We start from the raw sequence: 19,959 nt of genomic DNA on the forward strand, positions 1-19,959 counted from the left end.
GGCGGAGCGGCGGCGCCTCCGGCAGAGCCCCGGGGGGCCGCGGAGGCCGGGCCCCGCCGAGAAGGGCGGGAACTCGCCCGGCCGCCGCGCCTGCCCCGCTTGGGCTCCCGGCGCGGTGCCTGCGAAGGTCCGCGGAGCCCCCGCGCCGCGCCTCTGCCGCGGGAGGGCCGCACTCCCAGCCCCATGACCCGCGTCGCGCCGGGCCGGGCCGGGCCGCCCCGTGGGGCCGACAGCCGCGAGCGCTGCCCCGCCGCCGCCCTCAGCGGGACGCGATGGGCGGGACGTTCCGCGCGCCCCCCATTGGCTGCAGGACAGATGCTCCCCACCAATGAGAGGTTAGGGTGGCACCGCCTATTGGCCAAGAGAAGCGATGGACAGCCGGGAGAGCCTATGCGCGCGGCGGGCAGGGCCCCGCCCCCGGATGTGTGCCCTCCGCCGGCAGCCGGGGCCGGTGGCGGCGGGGACGCGCCATGGCGGGCGGCGGGGACGCGCCCCGCGCCCTGCTCCGCGCCGCCAACGCGCTCCTGCAGCAGCGCCGCTACCGCGCCGCGCTCGCCGTCATCAAGGGCTTCCGCAACGGGGCCGTGTGAGTGCGGCGGGGGCGGCCGGGGGTGTGGGGAGGGGTGTCCCGGTTCCCGCAGGGCCCAGTCGCCCCCAGAACCGCGGGAAGGCCGCCTGCGCCCTCCTGTCCTGTAAGAAGGCCGGGGCTGTTGCGGTGGGGTTCAGGGGAGGGGCTTCCGTCTCCCTCACCCACAGGCGGGGTTTTAACCGGGTTTGGGGTCCCCTTTGGGCCTGGCTTATCGGGGTGCACGTTCCCTTAAGCCTGTGGCCTGGGCCCCTGGTTTGGTGTGCTGCTGCTGCCGGGCTGACTTAAAAGTAAGATGTCGTTGCTTAAGTATCATCTTTTGGCTGTCAATAGAATAGAAATACAGTCATTTAATAAGCACAACGCAAAAAGTGTGAAATATCTATTCATTTTTACAGTTATGGAGCAAAAATTCGTGCCCCACATGCCCTGGTGATGACTTTCCTGTTCAAGAGTGGAAGGTACGAGCCGTAGTTCTGTATTTCTGTGTTACTGCTTAGAATGTTTTTATTCAAGCGTTCAATCTTTCATGTTTCCAGAGGGCTTAAAAAGCAGAAAGATACACGAGCCACAGTCATAGCCTGTTGTTCTGGTAGCTAAGCAGGACAACTCGTATGCTCACACGTACACAAATACACATGCTCATGGGGATCAACCACTTGAGTAAAGGTTGAGGAGAACCAGGGGCAAGGGAGAAATTAGCAGGTGCAAACAGCAGCACTCTGCTCTCCGTTCAAATAAGGGAAGTCAAGCTATAAAAAAAAATAAAAAGTAACGAAAAGAAAGGCTCCTTGACTATTCATAGAATTAGACAAAAGCAGAATCCACAGTCTAAGTTGAGCTGTTGAAGGTATTCTGATGAGTGAGCCAGAGGTGAAGGGATTTGTTCTCCCTCACAAAGCAGATGTTCTGCGGGTGCCCGAGCTATCAGTCTAGACGGGGCGTAGTGTCCAGGCTGAGGGACTGCAGTGGTGCTGCCTTTTTGCTCTTCTAATTGTCTGTTTCTTTTCTTCAGTTTAAGAGAGAAATTGAAATCGATTGCTCAGGCTACGTACACTCACTCCCGGAACTTGGCCTATTTTGTGTTCACCTACAAGGGGCTGATGGCGTTGCAGTCCCGACTACAGGGGAAAAAAATTCCATTTCATTCTTTCTTTGCAGCCTGCATTGGAGGTTGGCTAGTGTTCGGTGAGAACAATCCCATCAACAGCCAGGTAAATGCATTTGTTGAACGTTTCCTTGACAAAAAAAAACCCCAACAGATGGATGATCGTGTGCCAGGAAGCAGTTGGTGTAGCCTGGCATGTTTCTGGTGGTTCTTACCGTGTAGCGTCATTCTTTTATCGTATTTCTCTTGGCACAAGTTCTGGTTTTGGCTGCGCTATGCTCAAATCCTAGAGGTGGTTGTGTGCCTCCGTGTGCAGCGGGAGAGCTAAAGGCCCGGGTTTGCCTCCAGAGCTGCCCTTGTACGCCTGGGAAGGCAGGCAGGCAGGCAGGCACACAATCCAGAGCCGCTGGGTTACCCCACCTATCATCTGAGCTGTGGTGACTGACTGTGTGTGCTCCTAGTCTGCCCACTTGGGTGTTAACACTCAGTCACAGATTAATCAGTCAGTAAAACACACAGATGGGGATTAACCAGAAGTGTTTTACGTATGCAGTCCCCTGCAAGAGCATACCTTCAGTCTGGTTTTAGGATGCGCCCAGTCTGTCGCGTTTGTATCTGCTTGGCAGGTTAGCAGGGCTGCTCTGTGACTGTGCTATCAGCAGCAGCATCTGAGGTAGCATTAACTGAGCAAAGAGAAGAGTTGTGCAACTGCAAATATATGTTGCATCAAGTGTAACTTGTTGATTACTAAATTAGAGCACTGGCAGAGTAGGACTTTGAGGACGTGGGGAAGACACAAAACATCTCCAGTTACGCAGACTGCTTGATATGTGAATCTACAGCCTGTTTGCTGTTGAGTAAATTGTTTCTACCCCTCTTCTCTGGCTTATCGCTTCTAAATCACTTAACCGGGCTAGTATATCTGGTCAGGGTATTCACCTAATGTCCTCTGGGTTTTCTCTTCGTGCAGATCGTTATGTACCTGCTGTCTCGTATCCTGTTCGGCTTGTCTCGGCTGGCAGTGGAAAAGGGCTACATCCCACAGCCCAAGCAGGATCCCTTTCCACTTGTTGCTGCTCTGATATGGGGGACAGTTCTCTGGCTCTTTGAATACCACCGGCAGACTCTGCAGCCTTCTCTGCAGTCCTCCATGACCTACCTGTATGATGACAGTAATGTATGGCATGACATTTCTGACTTCCTCATTTATAACAAAAGGACAGACAGCAAGTAGGTAGTTCATTGTAAAACACCTTTGAATGGGATGGCACCTTCCAGCAGCTAAGGGAAAAGGTTATTCTGTGGCTCTTGACTGGTGTTTTTTTTTAAATTAACGTCTATCAAGCACAGTTGCTTCTTGTGTCCTGGCCAAAATGTTCCGATTAGTCTTCTCTTGGCTCTGTTTAGAGCAAGTAAATACCCCACAGAAACATGTCGCAGTCCTCGGTGAGACCAAAATTCCTTGGGAGTCTTGAGTTAAAATAAGTCTGTTTTAAAAGAGGCCTTATTTTCCCTACAAGTACGTGTGTTTATTTTTTAAAGAAACTAAGTATACTTATAAAATGACAGCCTGACAGTAAGTGGGGAGTATGTCTAATCATGAAAAAAATGTTCTGGGGATTGTCTGAATGCTCACAAGACAGAGGCGTTTTTCTGTGCTGCTGTGCTCACCGTAGTGTGGTGGGAGTGGGGGACCTGCTCAGGGCTGACAGCAGGGATGTAATTTCTTGATTTCTGTGGATGACTGGAAATCTTGTTTAAACTATTACAAGGACAGTTGTGTGCTCCTTAAGAGAGTTTCTCTGCAGTTTTCCCTCAGGAAAAGATCTCAGTAAGATGTTTGAGAAAACAACGGTTAAGATTGTCTGGTACAAGCCTGGTAGATCAGGCTCAGAAGGACTGTTTTTGCTTGGTTTCTTTCATGCACTTGGGCTGAACCTGTCCCTCTGCAGACTGCACTCATTAAAACCCTGTCATTGTTTTAAACTCTACTTGTAAAGTTTTTAAAAGTTGCTTCAACTAAATACCAAAACCAGTTACACAACTTAGACTCATTTGAAAACAGGCTGAGGCACATTGCACGCCCTCAGATATCACACTGGATACTTCATACGTAGAAGCAAACAACACTTTTAATAAGCACTTTTATTTTGGTGGGAGGTAAGCACATGCATTTCTCTTAGGTCCAGAATCTGCCCTCCACAGCAGTGGCATGTGTTAGCTGTAATCAAACTTGAATGTACCTGTAGTTTGTGCAGGCTTGTTGCTGAGCCAGGTTGAGCCCACGGATGAATATACGAGTGAATCTTCCTCTTAAAAATGTACTGCTGGGCCCCTGGAATAGTGCAGCACCCATTGGGCTTTAACAGAAGATGGACTAGATAGCTGAGAAAGAAGAAAAGCTGCTTTAAAATTAATAAAATCAAACTATTCATAGTACAAAGCACTTACACTGCCGTATAACACTATACCATTCGCTTGATTATGAATATTAAAATAATTCCTGACACACTGGGTTTATGTGGTGATATTGCAAGAGAGTCATTAAGCACCCTGTGCTAACTGTTCCCTTTTGTCTCAATCAGGACTATTTTATTTGCTCCTTCTATACTTCTCGTTTTAAAAAGGTCGGTTCTCCCCGTACCTGTCTGCTTTTCCGTCCTGACCTGACCCAGTCATTTCACAATCCCACTGATGCTGTTCGTCGTTGTCTTTTGCAGTCTCTTTACACTCCAGGCTCTAGCAGTTTGTCGTATTTAATGGTACAACCAAAACAGTACATTTAAGTTCTGAGTAGAAAAATATTCTCCATTTCTTCTCAGGTCATTTTTCCTTGGCCTCCTAAGCTCTTTTATTGCTATTATGCATCTTCTGAGTGTTGCTTTGCTCTCTATTTTTCTGTGTTAGCATGAGGGAGAGCTAAATGTTCCTGTCCCCATAGTCTGTCCGGTGCTGTGATGTTTGGGACTCAATCGTGTCCTGAGTGTCTCAGGTCAAGTGGGAATAGAGTCTTCTGGCTCTTGAACTGAATCTAATGCTGAATCTAACTACATTCACCGTGAGATCTTCCAGTGTAGAGGCAGAAGCTTCTTTGTGCTCATCTCATGCAAATCCATGGTGTACTCATCATCGGTGCCCAAAAGACAATGTACTGCTTTGCCACAATAACTGTCCGTGGTACCTTCAGCTTTTAACGTCACCTGCTGTTACGGGCTGTACTGGATACTTGAATTTGAACACCAGTCAGTACTTAGTCAGATAGACCCCGGGAAAAGTACAGAAGTTAGGAATTGGTTTTGTTTCTTTGTAGTTAAATATTTTGTTTGGTGTAGACAAGCTTAGATATTCAAGTACAGAAAAAATACTGAAGCTACAGGTGAGGTCTGATTTCTTTATAAATATCGTGTCTATTTGTGCTGCTGCTGGATATCTGAAGCAGCACAAGTGCAGCACTCTGTCAGGAGCCTGAGTATTGCTCCAAATAAGAATGCTAATATTCTGCTAATATTGCTGAATTCGTACAAGCTTTGATGGGATGTCAGAAAACCCTTCCAGAATGTGACAGCCGTGGCTTGAGAATTTCTCCCTAGAACTATTAGACTTGCAAATCCTTGACCACGTATAATTATTGTAGCAAAAGATGGTGCAGGCTGGTTGTGTGAGCCCTGTCTCTGTAAGAAGTTTTTAACCTTTTTAATTTATAGCTGGCGTTCCTTTCTCTGAGAAAGGCTTGTGATTCCCTTAGAGGTGAAGTCATTTTCTTCTGCTAGTAGTTCTGCCACTGCAACCATGTGGCTGCTTGTGAAGCACTGCTCTGGCCCTGTGAAGGACGAGTGACCTGTCCTGTCCTTTTTTACGCTGCCGTAGTATCTCTGCCCTCTCTAAATGGCAAAACCAAGCCAGCAGCAAGTTTCTAGTACCATCCTGGCAGCAGTGGCTGCCAGCCATCCTTGGTTCAGAACGCCCTTTTTCTCTCAGGAATCTATCCCCAACCTCACTTTCAAAGCAAATCATGCCCGAGCCTCAAACCATCTGTACTTCTGATCCAGGAACCAGCTGCCCTCCCTGGAAGACAAACTGCAGCCCGTCCCGGGAGCGGGTTCCGTGCCGCAGCAGCCATTAGCCGGGCGTTTGCGGGCGGTTGGTTTTCCTGCTGCGCTGGGGCAGGACGTTAAGCTGCAAGTCACTTCTTTCCCCAGGGAAGTAATTGGAACAGTTCTTTAACGGCACTAGTCCGCATTGCTGTGACCAGATAGCTGGGGATGGACCCCTTATGCTGCCGAGGTGTTGGAACAATGCGGGCGTGTAGTAAGGAAGTGAACTAGAAGTAATTTGTCTGAGTCAGACTTTTCGATACAGAAGTTACACTCCCTGCCCTCCCCCAGCGCATTGTGTGGGGAATTGAGTCCCCTGTTTGTGTTCCTTTTTTATTAGCATTAAACCCAAAAAGAAATAAAGAGACAGTTGGGGAGCCACCTGCAAATCGGCCAAATGCTTAAGAATCACAAAGAAGTGCCATTTCTCCCCCCAGCTCTGATCGGTTTTGAATTTTAAGATGATCGTGGGTTTGTTTGTCCACATCAGCTTTCTTTTCCCTTGTTATTTCTTCCTCAACACCTGACTGTGAGATGCTGAGCGCCTCTAAAGAGGAGCAAAGTGTCTCAACACTTAGCTCAGTTTGTCAAAAAATTAGGACTTCTGGATAAAATTGAAGTGTTCATTTTAAAGTGATGCTCCTCCTTCAGATTTTAAGCCTCTTTTGGAGGCAGTTTTAAAGGTTAATGAATCAAACTGATCAAAAGTTTTCAGCGAGCTTTGAATAGCAGACTGACTATACCGAGCTATTAATCATTTATTTTATGAAGGAACAAAGCAAGCTGCATGCTGCCTTAGCATACCCACTGTGCTTCACTTCTCTTTGGAGGGCAGCTTGGGTGCTAGTGCTGGCTGTCAGGATTGCTGAACAACAGTTTCCGGGACAATTACATTATTTAACAAAGGTGAAATTCAAATGGGTGCATGACATTTGGTTGAGGTGAGGTTTTCTGTGCTGTATTCGATCCTTTCAGTTAAGGGGAGGATATTTCTGAAAGAAAAACTTGTGCTTGTCCAGTTAGTGCCACAGAGGAGCGCTTAGGGAGGTTGTGGCTGCTGTAAGGTGTGACCCTGTGTTTGCAGCGTGACGGCGTGCTTTGTCCCTGTCCCTGTGTCTGGGCCATAACCACCCCTGCCCCGGTCAGCTGGTCAGGAGCGAGAGGCTGCAGAAGGGCTTTGATATTGGTGCTGCAAGACTTTCTTGCCCTGGTACAGTAGTTCAAGCTCTGCTTTAAACCGAGCTGGGTGGGGAGTAGAAGTGCGGGGATGATCTCTGGCTGCTGAAGTAGACCAAGACCAGGTGTCCATGGGGACCCCCTGTGACTGCCGAGGATCCCCTGTGCACACTAAGCTCTGCGGCCAGACGGGAGCCGTCATGGATGGCTGGTGCTAGTGGAGTAACCAGAACCCCATGCAGATACCCTCACACAGGAGAAACTGCTGTGACTCCAGCTAATTTTCACTGCATCAGCACAAAGAGGACCTTTGGATAATACCCCGAGCCGCATGCCGTGTCCTATTTGTCAGGTTGTGTTTGTCATCCTGGATCATGCCAACCTGAGCAGAATGTGTTTGGTTTTCTGATGTTGGTTTTGAAATCCAGCAGATAAGGGAGGGGAGAAAATAAGGTGTAATGCTGTCCAGCGTAATGTCTGTCTGCCACTGTTAATATTTTAGGGGTGCTAATCTTGAATTTTCAACCTGTGTGTTCATACCAGATTGTTGGAGGAGGTAACTTTTTTTTCTTTACTTAGAAGAATTTTCATCTGTCTCATTTCCTTATGAGACTGGTGATGAGAAGGGGGAAAAACAAATTAAATGCTCTGTAATGCAAGTGTTATTACCTCTGCTTTTGGTATATATTTTGTGTTTATAGTTGCTGTGTAATCCAGGCCCTGACTTTCTGACAGCATAGAATAAAGTTAAGAACATAAACTCAGGTAACGTGTAATTATGCTGATCAGAATGCTTGTAGGAGATTCTACAAGCATTGGTTTTGGTTTTAAAGTGTGTGAAAGAGGGGGCAGGGGGGTTGAAGTACCTCTGTCCACTATGAATTGACTCCTTGTGCAGTCGGTGTACTACATCGATCCAAGACTTTCTGCCAAACTTGCAGATTATTTCTGTATATTCACTCTTTGAATGTTATAATCCTGTGCTTTCTATAACAATAATAATAAAACCCTAATTTTTTGTCTTTTTTTACTGTCATCATTATTAAGCTAAAATATATGAAGTAATGCTTAATTATTGCATGTTGCTAGTCCTGTATGTAGAGAAGTCATGCAGGGAGGGCATTTTTGGGATGGGTTGTACCCTCGTGTTACCAGCTCGGAGGTGACAGCCAGCACGCTTTGACCACGCCATCAGGTTTAATCCTTTTTTTTTTTTTTGAAGCATGAACTTCCCTATGCCATAGCTGCTCGGATCGCTTAGCGTGGCCGTATCTTCAGACCAAGTGAGTCAAACTGGGGCTAGGCAGGGAGGTTCGGAGCGTGTACAAACTGGATGCACCTCAAACGTGGTGTAAATGGGAAGAGTGTGACCGGATCTGGCATGGCAGCTAGCAAAGAGTCCGTCTGTCCCCTTGGGTGTTCCTGGGGGGACACGGTTACAGGGCAGACGGCTCTGTGCTGCCTTGCAGACTGCCAGGAAGGCAGGCGAGTGGTTGCAGAGAGCATGCAACTGCTCAAAGGGAAGTCAGCTGGAGGAAGCTCTGTTGGTGACTGCCCTGCTAGCATGTGGAGTCCTGGCTTCAGTCTGCGCGCTTGGTCCTTGCCCAAATGCTCCGCTTCAGGGCAGGCAGGACCATCTGCCAGAGCAGGGCACAGGTACAAGGCACTGGAGTCTGAACCTGCTTCACCCATTAGCTAAACAAAATAAGGACATACACGAATAGTTAGACAAAATCAGGATGCGTATAGATGATTTTGCTGCCTCTTCCAAGCTAAGAGCTACAGAGAGAATATGCCGTAGAGGCAACAGCTGTGGTGGTGGAGATAAAGCAGGCCCTGTGTGAGGAGCTCCCTGCGGCACAGGCAGGTAAGGGAGGCCCTGATCCCCGGCAGAAGGTCCCTCTGAGGGGAGCGCTGAGTAGCTGTAAGACAAAACCTCCTGCTTTGTAGCTGCTGTAACGCTGGAGTGTCCAGCCTGGGCCCATGAGAAGCCAAATTAACACCTCCAAACTGATGTCATCCTATCTTAATGTGTTTTTTTTCCCCTCTCAAAGCATCATACTGTACCTGAGCCCTTCTTGTGTTCCAAGTGAAGCTCTGAGTGAGCTACGGGTTTTGCTCTGACACTTGAGCTGCCTTGTGGGTTCACAGTGCCAATGACCATGCTCTGAACGTGCTGGGAAGTGAGCTTGGCCTGGCTAGAGTTACTAAGTCTAAAAGCTAAAGCACAGAAGGCAACATCAAGGGGCTTATTCCCAAATGTACTCCGTGATGACTCCCAGGCTGTTGGCACAATGTACCGCTGTGCCAGGAGAGAAACCCTTCAGCCTCTCCGTTCCTCTGCAGGCCTCGAGTGAAGGAAGTCGAGGAGCCTTGTCGGACTGAGTGGCTTTTAGCAACTGGTGTGGGAAGCAGGCGTTTGGCCTGCTCTGTCTTACAGAGGCTGGAACAAGATTGCCCTGTTTGGGAGGAGCAGATTGGGGGGCGCACAGACTCTGTGCCCCTATTGCTTCTACTGAAGGTTTAATGTCAGCTTTAAAAACAGATGCCGTCATACAAGAGAAATAACACTCCTGAATCTGTTGTGCCCGGCATCCAAGAGAGTAGCTGACCTGATGTCTTGAGAGAAGAACTGCTGGTGTAGTCTTCTGTAACAAGATGCAAAGGAACGGTCAGTTCCTGGCTTTTGGGACCAGGATCTGAGAGAAGACACCTAAACTAGTGATGCTCTCCTGCTGCCGCAAGCAAGCTTTAGTTACTCTAGTTGTGCTATCAGAAAATCACATTGGTTCTGGTAGAAAAAAAGGCGGTGGCTAAGGTGACAGAGGTGGCGGGCAGTAAGGTGAGGATAGCAGGGCTCTGGGGGCTCTGGGCTTTCCCCAACTGCCTGTCCCCTCCGCAGGTCCTCTCGCAGCGAGGGCGTGCCATGCTCTTGGCTCACCGTCATCGGAACCAAAGTGCTGGGAGCAGGAGCGTTGGCAGGAGACACCGGGGAAGTGACACTTCCCTCCCTTCGTGTGACACAGTCATTCCAGCGCGACAGCTCAGCGCAGTCCGCGTGGGAACTGCTGAAAGCAGGACCACCCTACGGATGGCAAGGACAGTAAACGTGCTTCTGGGACACCTACGTGCTGAGGTTAACTGAGGTTTGCATCCTGCCAGCTCTCCTCCTGCCTGCTCCTGCTGCCAGGAGATGGTTTTGCAGTGTAGATACCAGCTCTGGCCCCGTCTGCAGCCCACGTACCAGCAGACACCCCTTGGCCTGGGTCTGTCTGGATGTGCGAGGCAGCTGAAACCCACCCGAACTCGGTGACTGCTGCGGGGTAAATCCGGCCGGGAACGAAGTGTATGAACAGCCTTCCTGATCCTCTCCGTGACCGAGTGGGGCCTTGGAGACAGGACGTTATCTTTGTGCAGCACGCGCCAGACAGCTAATCTTGGGAGCACGTCTCCACTCCTCAGCGGGGCTGGCGAGGCCAGGAAGAGGCTGCAGCTGTGCAGGAGACGGGATTCATCTGCTTTCCCTCATATGCATGCAAGAAAAGCCCCTGCCCTTCCTTCTCCCACCAGCATTTGCCTTTCATTTGTCTTCGCAACCGCCCTTTTTCAGTGCTGCCAGCCCTAAAAGCCTTGGAGAAGTTGCAGCTTCAGGCAGCACTGTGGCTCAGGGGAGAGGGAGGCAGAGCACAGCCTGTTCCCCCCCGAATAAGCTCCCGCATGAATTAGAGGGGAGGAAAAAAAAAAAACCCAGCCTTTGTGAGCGGAGCAGGAGCAGCTGGTGCAGCAGCTGTGTCCCAAACCCTGCGTCACCCCAGGAAGCGCCTGGCCGAGGCTCCCCGGGGACAGGGAGAGCACCGCCAGCCATGTGCTCCCGCCCAGCCGTTGGGGTTGCCTTTTTCCCCCCTCCCCAGATGGAAGAAACATTAACTATGTGCAAACATCTGGTCTAACTGTTGCTTATGCTTCACAGTAATGACGATATTACGGTGCAAGGGCTCTGGAGAGCGGGCCCTTGAATATTAGAAGGGCCAAGCATTAATTAACTGTATTAATTTCCTTGAAGCAAGGCAGCATTTCTATTTGCTCTTTGCTGATGAAGAAATGAGGCACGGAGAGGCGATATGATTGATTACGGACGTGCAATGTGTTACTGGTGTATTTAAGGGTGTAGGGATACGGGGGAATCACGGCACTGCTCCGCGCTGGCTGTCCTGGAATCGCAGCCACTGCCAAAGTACCCAGCGTAAAATCCTTTAAAGCCTGAAACCTGTTGGGGCAGCCCAGGGGCACTGCCTGCCTGTCGGGATCTGCTCTGCAGCGGAGGAGTTAACTCATCGCTGCGAATGCCTCCTGCGTCCCACGCACTGGTGGAAAAAACACCCATCTCCTGCGTCCCAGGCAGGTCGGGGTTGGCAGCGGGGCCGGGGTGAGAGCCGGCGCTGGCCCACAGCCCTGCCCGGCGGCGGCAAGGGGCTGGGGGCCACCGTGCTGGGCCACGGGGCTCCCCGGGGGCGTGTGGGGCAGCTTGGGGGGGGCACAGAGGGGATAAACCCTGGGCTCGGCTCAGAGGGGGTTTGGGTGCCTGGCTGAGACCCTCGCTCCACACTTTGCCCATGAGCTTCAGCATCTCTGGGCCCTGGGAAAGGCCTAGGCTTGAAACGCGGGGTTTTTTCTTAGAAGGATGTTTATATTTTTTCCTTTTTCATTTTGCCTTCTCACGCGGCCAGAGGGTTATCAGCATCCTGCACGCGGGGGATGCCGATGGTGGGAGCCGCCTGTGCAGTGCCTCGTGGGTGGACTATCATCTCTTTCGGCGTGGCAGGGCCGCTCCCAGCTCCAGCTGCCATCCCCTCTGCCCCGGCCTCGGCCCCGGCCCACCGCTGGAGATAGCTGCCCGCACGGTCAAGTGCGCATTTTGCTTCTAGCAGAGCTTTTTTTCCGTGCCGCCCTGCAAGGGGTTATCGACTAGTGCTGAAGAAGCTGCCGAGATCCACAGCTGTTCGGTGTTGGGAAACACAAAATGCCGTGAATCATCCAGCAAAGAACAGAGCAGATTACAGCATCCCAATCTTTCTGGGCGAGCTGGACCCCTCAAGCTGTATCAAGAGCTCAGAGTCATAGAATCACAGAATCGTTTTGGTTGGAAAGGACCTTTAAGATCATCGAGTCCAACCATTAACCCAGCACTGCCAAGGCCACCACTAACCCATGTCCCTCAGCACCACATCTACACGGCTTTTAAATCCCTCCAGGGATGGTGACTCCACCACTGCCCTGGGCAGCCTGTTCCAGTGCTTGATAAACCTTTCGGTGAAGACATTTTCCCTGATCTCCAATCTAAACCTCCCCTGGTGCAACTTGAGGCTGTTTTCTCTCGTCCTGTCACTTGTTACCTGGGAGAAGAGACCGACCCCCCCTCACTACACCCTCCTTTCAGGCAGTTGTAGAGAGCAATCAGGTCTCCCCTCAGCCTCCTTTTCTCCACACTAAACACCCCCAGGTCCCTCAGCCGCTCCTCATCACACTTGTGCTCCAGACCCTTCACCAGCCCCGTTGCCCTTCTCTGGACTCACTCCAGCACCTCAAGGTCTTTCTTGTAGTGAGGGGCCCAAAACTGCACCCAGGATTCGAGGTGCGGCCTCGCCAGTGCCGAGCACAGGGGGACGATCCCTGCCCTAGTCCTGCTGGCCACACTAGTGCTGATACAAGCCCCACGAGCCTTGTCTGTGGTCTTGGGCCACCTTTGCAACGAGGAAGGGAGACGGGACGACGCTGATCCCCTCCCTTCATCCCTCTGACACGGCACAAGAGCCTCAACATCCCCCCGGGGAACGAGACCTGCCCGAAGCTGCCCCCCAGCACCACCAAGCACCCCCTGATGCCCGCTCGCTCCTGCAGACCGCGGGATTACTGCGGGGGGGTGGGCGAGGGGACGCCCGTGACGGGCTACCAGGCGCCAGACCCGCCCTGCTTCGGGGTGGGAACTCCGGGGGCGGCGGGGCGGGGGAGGGGGGGGGAACGGCGGCGGCCGCCGCCGTTCCCCCCCCTTCCACCGCCCCACCGCCCCGGCCCCGCCCCACTCTGGCGCCGCCGACCAATAGGCGAGTGGCACCGCCCGTCCCTTCGACGGCGGTGACCAATAGGAAAGCGCTTCCCCGCCCGCGCCGCGGTACCCAGCGGCGGACGTAGCCAATGAGAGGGCTTCGGCGAGGCTCGCGCCGCTTTCGCGGCAAAAAGGATTTGGCGCGCAAAGGCGCGCGCGGGGCCGGGCGCGCCGAACAATACGGCGGCGGCAGCGGGCGCGGAGCCGAGCGGGAGCGGCCCCCGCGCCCCCCGGCATGGGCCGCGCCCCTGCCCGCGCCCTGCCCGCCGCGCCGCCCGCCGCCCCGGCGGCCATGTGAGCCATGGCGGCGGCGGGCGGCGCGGCGGGGCTGGCGGCGCTGCTGGGCAGCGCTTCCCCGCACCTCCTCATCGTTTCCGCCGCTGAGGAGCCCGCGGGCGGAGGACACACCGACACCGACCTCTTGCTTTTCGCTACGCCGCAACCCGCCCGGCCCGGAGCCGCGCCGAGACGGCCCGCGCTGGGTCGCCCGCCGGTAACCCCCGAAACCGGGACGGGGAGGGGCGACGGGGGGGGGGGTGCGGAGCCCGCGACCCCGCGGGGCCAGTGCTGTGTACCGGGCCGTGCAATATTGGGCCGCGTCGAGCCGGGCTGTATACCGAGCCGGGCTATATACCGTGCCAGGCTGTGCCGTGCCGCGTTATGCTGTTCCCTGCACCGTGATAGGCTGTGCATATAGGTGGCTTATCTATACCATGCCGTGCCCAGCTGTGCCATGCTATACTAGCCGTGCTGTGCCGTGCCGTACCGTGCCGTGCCACGCCGCACACCTGCCGAGCGCGGCCCTTCCCCCGGCTGCCGCTCCGGAAGCCGCCCGCCCGCCCGGGCGCTGGGCCGGGCTTTGCCTCCCCTTCCTGCGGCCCACGCCTGCTTTGGGGGGGGGACCCCGCGGCCCCGCGCCGTGTCCCCGCTGCCCCTCCCATCACCTCGTCCCTGCCGGGAGCGGGGGCTTCCACCCCCCGCAGCGCCGTGCCCCCGGGGGGGTCCCTCGGGGGGTCTCTCGCAGCCACCCGCCAGCGCTGTGCGGGCAGCGGGGCCGCGGCCGTGGCCGCCCCTCTGAGGAGCCCCATCCCTTGCAGGTGAAGAGGAAGCTGAACTTGGAGACGGATCACCAGTACATAGCGGAGAGCCTGCCGGTGGGCCGGGGCAAGGCCAGGAACCCTGCTAAAGGTACCGGCCCTGCTCCCCCTGAGCCCCCCGAGCCAGCCCAGCCCCGAGCAGGGGGTCAGCAGCCCCGCTCTGCTGCCCCCGGCCTGGGCTGTGCCTCTGGGCTCGTCCCTGGCTGCGTCTCCCCATCCCCTCGCGTTGGTTTGGAGAGGCTGTCCCTGGGGCTGGGCTGTTTCTGGTCGCTCTCTCTCCAGCCTGTGCTGCTGTCACAGTTGTCCTGCCTCTCTGCTGGGCACCACGCCGGCTCTGTCCCTCTCTGCGGGGTGGAGCTGTAGTTGCCGGCACGGTGTCAGTACAGCGTCCCAGGTGGAGTCACCTGGACCCTCCATCATCTCCCCCCTGAGCCCTGCCTGTCACCCTGGTGTCACAGCCGAGCTTGTGGTCACAACTGAGCATGGGTGTCAGAGCCCACACGAAGTCGTGCAGCATCCTTCCCGTGGAGAACGTGGGGAGCTCACCCCATTGCCCTGAGAAAGCAGATGGGTTGGTTTCGGGGTCCCAGTCCTGGTCCCTGGTCCATGAGCCACCTGAGAGCATGGCAGGGTGTTTTGGGATGTCTCAGCTCCAGCGCTGGGTTTCCTTTGTGGCTAAATCACTGTTGTCCTCGGTGACTGGCAGGGGCAAAGTCTCCTGGGGAGAAGTCCCGCTACGAAACCTCTCTGAACCTCACCACCAAGCGCTTCCTGGAGCTGCTGAGCCAGTCGCCCGATGGCGTGGTGGACCTCAACTGGGCGGCTGAGGTCCTGAAGGTGCAGAAGAGGCGTATCTACGACATCACCAACGTCCTCGAGGGCATCCAGCTCATCACCAAGAAGTCCAAGAACAACATCCAGTGGCTGTACGTCCCTGGGCCGGGCTCGTGGGGCTGTGGCTGGCTGTCCCATGGGGTGGAGGAGCCACCTGGACTGGGCTTGGGGTGGACCAGGGTCTTGCTGGGATGGAGGAGCTCAGAGTGGTGTCACTGGAGCATCTGCTCAGGGGTTGAGTGGTGGTTCCCCCTTCACGGGGGCCACGGCCTCAGGCAAGGGTTGTGCTTGAGCGTGGGTGGCTGCCCAGCATTGGTATCCCTGTGTCGGCTGCAATTCCCCTTGGGGTCCCTGAGCCAGCCAGGGAGTGGGGGGCTGCATCCAGGCTCAGGGAGGGGACCCCAGGGAAATCCCTGCCAGGCTGACTCCCTGGGTACGGGGTGGGATTTAGCCTGGCCCAGGTGGGGACAGTGCGTGGGGCCAGTCATGGTGTGGGGCAGAGGGAGCCGTGGGGTTTGGCTCCTGATGGCTGCGGTGCTCCCCAGGGGCAGCCAGGCCACCGTGGGGGCCCCCGGCCGGCACCGGCTGCTGGAGAAGGAGCTGCGGGAGCTGCAGGCGGCCGAGCGGCAGCTGGACGACCTCATCCAGACGTGCACGGTGCAGCTGCGCCTGCTCACCGAGGACCCCGCCAACCAGCAATATCCTTCGGAGCGGGGCTGGGATGGGGCTGGCTGGGTGGGGGGAGCGCTGGGGCCCTGCGGTGAGCCCAGCCATGCTGCCGCGTGAATGTCCCCGTGTCTGCCCCTTGACCCGTCACACCGCAGCCTACGTGACCTGCCAGGATCTCCGCAGCATCGTGGACCCCTCGGAGCAAATGGTGATGGTTATCAAAGCCCCCCCAGAGACCCAGCTGCAGGTCTCGGACCCGGCAGAGGTGAGCTGGGGCCACCCCTCTGCTCCCCGTGTCCGCACAGCCCTCGGCGGGGCCCAGCCCAGGCTCCCCGGGGCATCCTCGCGCCTCCTCGTCTCACTCCTCTCCCCTCTCCCCAGGCTTTCCAGGTCTCTGTGCGAAGCACTCAGGGCCCCATCGACGTCTTCCTCTGCCCTGAGGACAGCTCGGGGGTCTGTAGCCCTGTCAAGAGCCCCTTCAAAGCCCCCGCAGAGGAATCATCCCCTGGCCATTTGCAGCCCAGAGCCTCCCCGCTCCTGCATCCCGCCCAGGACGTGAACATGCCGCTGCTGCCCGGAGAGCAAGGTGGGCTGGGGACAGGGGGGCACTGGGGGCACTGGGGACGGGGGCTGGAGCAGTGGCATGGTGGCTCTGGCCAGGGGCTCTTGCTGCGTTTGTGGCTGTGAGCCCCTCCGCTGTCGGCACAAGCGAGGAGCTGGGGTGATGCCGGGGCAGGGAGGGGGGAAGGCAGGTTCTCTCGCATCGCCCAAAACTGCTTTTTTGGGGATTTTTTGGCAAGTACTGTGGGATTTACGGCCGCTTCCCGTCCCTGCAGAGACGCTGCTGCCGGGGACGAGCGCGCTGCCCAGCAAGTGCCCGGCAGAGGAGGTGAGCCTCTCGCCGCTGGCCTCCATGGACGCCCTCCTGGAGCAGAGCAGGGAGGATTTTGCGGGTTTCTTGGCGGACGAGTTCATCGCGCTGTCGCCGCCGCAGGCGCAGGACTATCACTTCGGGCTGGAGGAGGGCGAGGGCGTCAGCGAGCTCTTCGACTGCGACTTCGGGGACTTCACGCCCTTGGACTTCTGAGGCTCTGCCCGGGTGCTCGGGAGGGCACTGCCAGGCCTCGGGGGGGGCAGCCCCTGCAGAATCCCCTCCTCCTCTCCCCACCCGTTTTTGCAATATTTCCTTCTTCCCCCCCCAGCAGAGGTGGGGGCCGGTGCCATCCTCAGTCCAGCCCCACAAGGGGGATGCTAGGGTGGGGGTGCCATCTTGGGGGACCCCCTGCAGGGCCCTGATCATGGGGGGAGATCAGGGCAGAGCCGTTGCCCCCCACCCCTGGGTGCCCGTGACAGAGCTTTAAGCAGCCCTGTGTATAGATTTAATTTATTTTTGTCCCCTGGGGACAGCGTTTAATTTCCGGGGGGGTTTGGAGAGGGGGGGGCCGTGCAGCAGAGTGGGGGTGCCAAGAGGTTTCGTCATGCTGGGAAGGGGGTGGTGGAGAGGTGGGGGGTGCTGGCTTGGGGCTGTCCCCCCCTTCGTGGGGGGCTGTCTGCAGCCCAGCTGAGTGTGGGGTATTTATTTATTATTTATGGCGTGTGGGAGCTCTCCTGGGACACGGAGGGGGCAGGAGGGAGCGGGGGGACAGTGCTGGTGGGGGGGACATGGAGGGTCCCGCTGGGGACTTGCTGGCACATCTCAGTTTTGCTTGTGGCTGAAATGGGGCTGCTGGCGAGGGCACTGTGGTGGCAGGTGGCTGTTGGAGGGGGACAGGGCTGGTGGCCCTGGGACTATGTGCGTGTCCCCTCTGGGGGACACAGGGGTGTCCGGGGCGGGGGCATCTCTACGGGCGAGGACCCAACGCTGTCTCCAGGTTTTTTTTCCCCTGCCCACGCAGCCATTCAGCCATTCAGCTTCGTCTCCCCCTCTCTGGCCCATTGGGGCTGGGAGGGGAGGAGAAGGGGGTCCTGGGGTCCCCTGGGGCCAGGCTGGAGACGCACTTTCACTTTTACTGCCTTTTAACAAGCTTGTGTTCCTCTGAGCTTCGTGTTTAATAAAGGTTTCTACTGACTGGCCTTCGGTGCAGGTCGGGCGGCTGGTGGCTTTAGAGGTGGTGGTGGGGACCCCAACGTGAGAAAGCACGGGGCTTTGGGCTTATTTTGTGGGTTTGTTTTTTTTTGTCCATTTTGAATTTGAAATGCACGAGCAGGTGTCACTGCCCTGTGCCAACGCACCCTCACCCCCACACTTGGCAAGATCTGTCCCTCCTCTCCCCCTTTTAGTTTCATTTTCATGGAGGGTGATGGTGATCTGCAGTGCTGCCCAAAGGGGTGAGACCCGGTGAGGGGAAGGTGGCCCTTAGCTGTCACGGGAGCCAGCGGGCACAGGGAGAGGGCTCATGGTGATGTCCTGAGCTCTGCAGGGCTGTTCCCACGAGCGAGTTAACCCCCAGCATCAGCACAACTTTGCCCTTTTTCCCTGAGCAAAGGCAAACCTCTCTGATCATAGAACCACAGACTGGTTTGGGTTGGAAAGGACCTTAAAGACCATCTAGTTCCAACCGCCCTGCCATGGGCAGGGACACCTTCCACCAGACCAGGTTGCTCCCAGCCCCATCCAACCTGGCCTTGAACACTGCCAGGGAGGGGGCAGCCACAGCTTCTCTGGGCAACCTGGGCCAGTGTCTCACCACCCTCACAGGGAAGAATTTCTTCCTCATATCTCATCTAAATCTCCACTCTTTTAGTTTAAAACCGTTCCCCCTCATCCTGTCACTCCATGCCCTTGTAAAAAGCCCCTCTCCAGCTTTCCTGTAGCCCTTTCAGGTGCTGGAAGGGGCTAGAAGGTCTCCCTGGAGCCTTCTCTTCTCCAGGCTGAACAGCCCCAGCTCTCTCAGCCTGTCTCCAGACCAGAGGGGCTCCAGCCCTCTGAGCATCTCCGTGGCCTCCTCTGGACTCGCTCCAACAGCTCCGTGTCCTTCTTCTGTTGGGGGCCCAGAGCTGGACGCAGCACTGCAGGGGGGGTCTCCCGAGAGCGGAGCAGAGGGGCAGAATCCCCTCCCTCATTCACCATCACATTCCCCTAATAGGGAACCTCGTGGGATGATGAGCCCTTGGGACTCCCGGTCCCCATGAAAGCAGGACCCTGGCAGGGACAGGACCGCACCCCCCGCTGCGGCAGCACAGCCCGTCTTGGGGGGAACGCGTTGGCGGCTCTACGTGAGCCAGAGCACCATAAAAATAACTGCTCTGCCTCCCGGGGATGATTCATGATGCAGCTGAAGGGCTTCCCTCCTGCTATTTTGAACTGCTGGAGAAAGAGCTGATGATAGCTCTCGTTTCTGAAGAGCACATGGTGGCTTTGGGAAGCGGCCCCGAGCGCTGCCTGGTTTATGAGCTGTCTGCACCGTGGATGCTTTTTTTCGGTGCGGGAGATGGGCACCCTGCACCCATCCTGTGTGCTCCAGGGGTCCTGTTTGCTCCCATCTCCCGCTCCCTGGCAGTGACCCTGTGCCTGTCCAGCTCTGGGGGTGCCCGGTGCCGTCGGGCTGCTGTGGCGGCTCCGTTGGCACCAGCAAAGGCTGCAGTGGGCGGGTGGGCATCACAGGCTGAGCTGTGCTGGATGTGGGCGCGGTGCTGAGCCCAGGCAGCCGTGGGTTCTCCTGTCCCCGTGCTGCGAGGTTTGGGCTCGGAGGAGTCCAACAGCGGGATGAGCTGTGGGACGGGCTGGCAGCAGCTGGGGGGGCAGCGTTAGATGCTGACACAGCATAAAGTTCGCCAGAATTGATACCTTTAATCTAATCACCCTTGGAGGGCCCGGGCAGGGTTTGGGGTGTCTACAGGCCCCTGAGGTACGTCTGTCTGGGATGCCACGTCCCCGCCAGCGCTGCCTGCCTTGCTTCTGCATCCCGCCCCACGCTTCAATATTTCCACTTCCGAAAACCACTTGTGTTTCTTCAGCAGGGAAATAACTCCGGGAGGTGAAGTGCAGCGTCGTTTATTCACGGGACTCTGGTGAGCTGGTGCTTCATTTAATTCCTGCTCACTTGTGGTCCTGTGCCCCTCCCTGGGGAGCAGAGCAGAGCCCTGGTGTCCTCCCCACCACTGGGGCTGAGGCCATGTCCCCTTCCCTGCCGGTGGCCTTCGGGGTGCGCTTTGGAAGCGCCCATGGAAGGAGCTGGGGGCACCCGCTGCCTCCTGCCGCCGGCACAAGTTGTGCCCTGGACTTTGCCCTCGGTTTCCAGCTGCTCCTTCCCACGCTGAAACCCGTGCTGACCCCGAGGCGTCCCGAGAGG

General features: G+C 56.1%; 2 protein-coding genes across 2 annotated transcripts; both read left to right on the top strand.

Annotated features, from left to right (window-relative positions):
• The first annotated feature begins 390 nt into the window (after positions 1-390).
• PXMP4 (peroxisomal membrane protein 4) lies at positions 391-7,989 on the top strand. Its single transcript, XM_068419635.1, is given in 5 exon segments — positions 391-465; positions 468-586; positions 985-1,047; positions 1,602-1,800; positions 2,665-7,989. Coding segments are annotated over 5 exon segments (720 nt in total). The 3' UTR covers positions 2,929-7,989.
• Positions 7,990-13,368: 5,379 nt separating this feature from the next.
• On the top strand, positions 13,369-16,754 carry E2F1 (E2F transcription factor 1). The gene is made up of 7 exons (XM_068419741.1): positions 13,369-13,560; positions 14,165-14,255; positions 14,871-15,090; positions 15,544-15,696; positions 15,818-15,932; positions 16,049-16,253; positions 16,504-16,754. Exons 1-7 carry the CDS (start codon positions 13,369-13,371, stop codon positions 16,752-16,754), a joined length of 1,227 nt encoding a protein of 408 aa, XP_068275842.1.
• The last annotated feature ends 3,205 nt before the right edge of the window (positions 16,755-19,959 follow it).

This window comes from Nyctibius grandis, chromosome 28 (assembly GCF_013368605.1).
Source record: "Nyctibius grandis isolate bNycGra1 chromosome 28, bNycGra1.pri, whole genome shotgun sequence".
NCBI classification, from domain to species: Eukaryota; Metazoa; Chordata; class Aves; order Nyctibiiformes; family Nyctibiidae; genus Nyctibius; species Nyctibius grandis.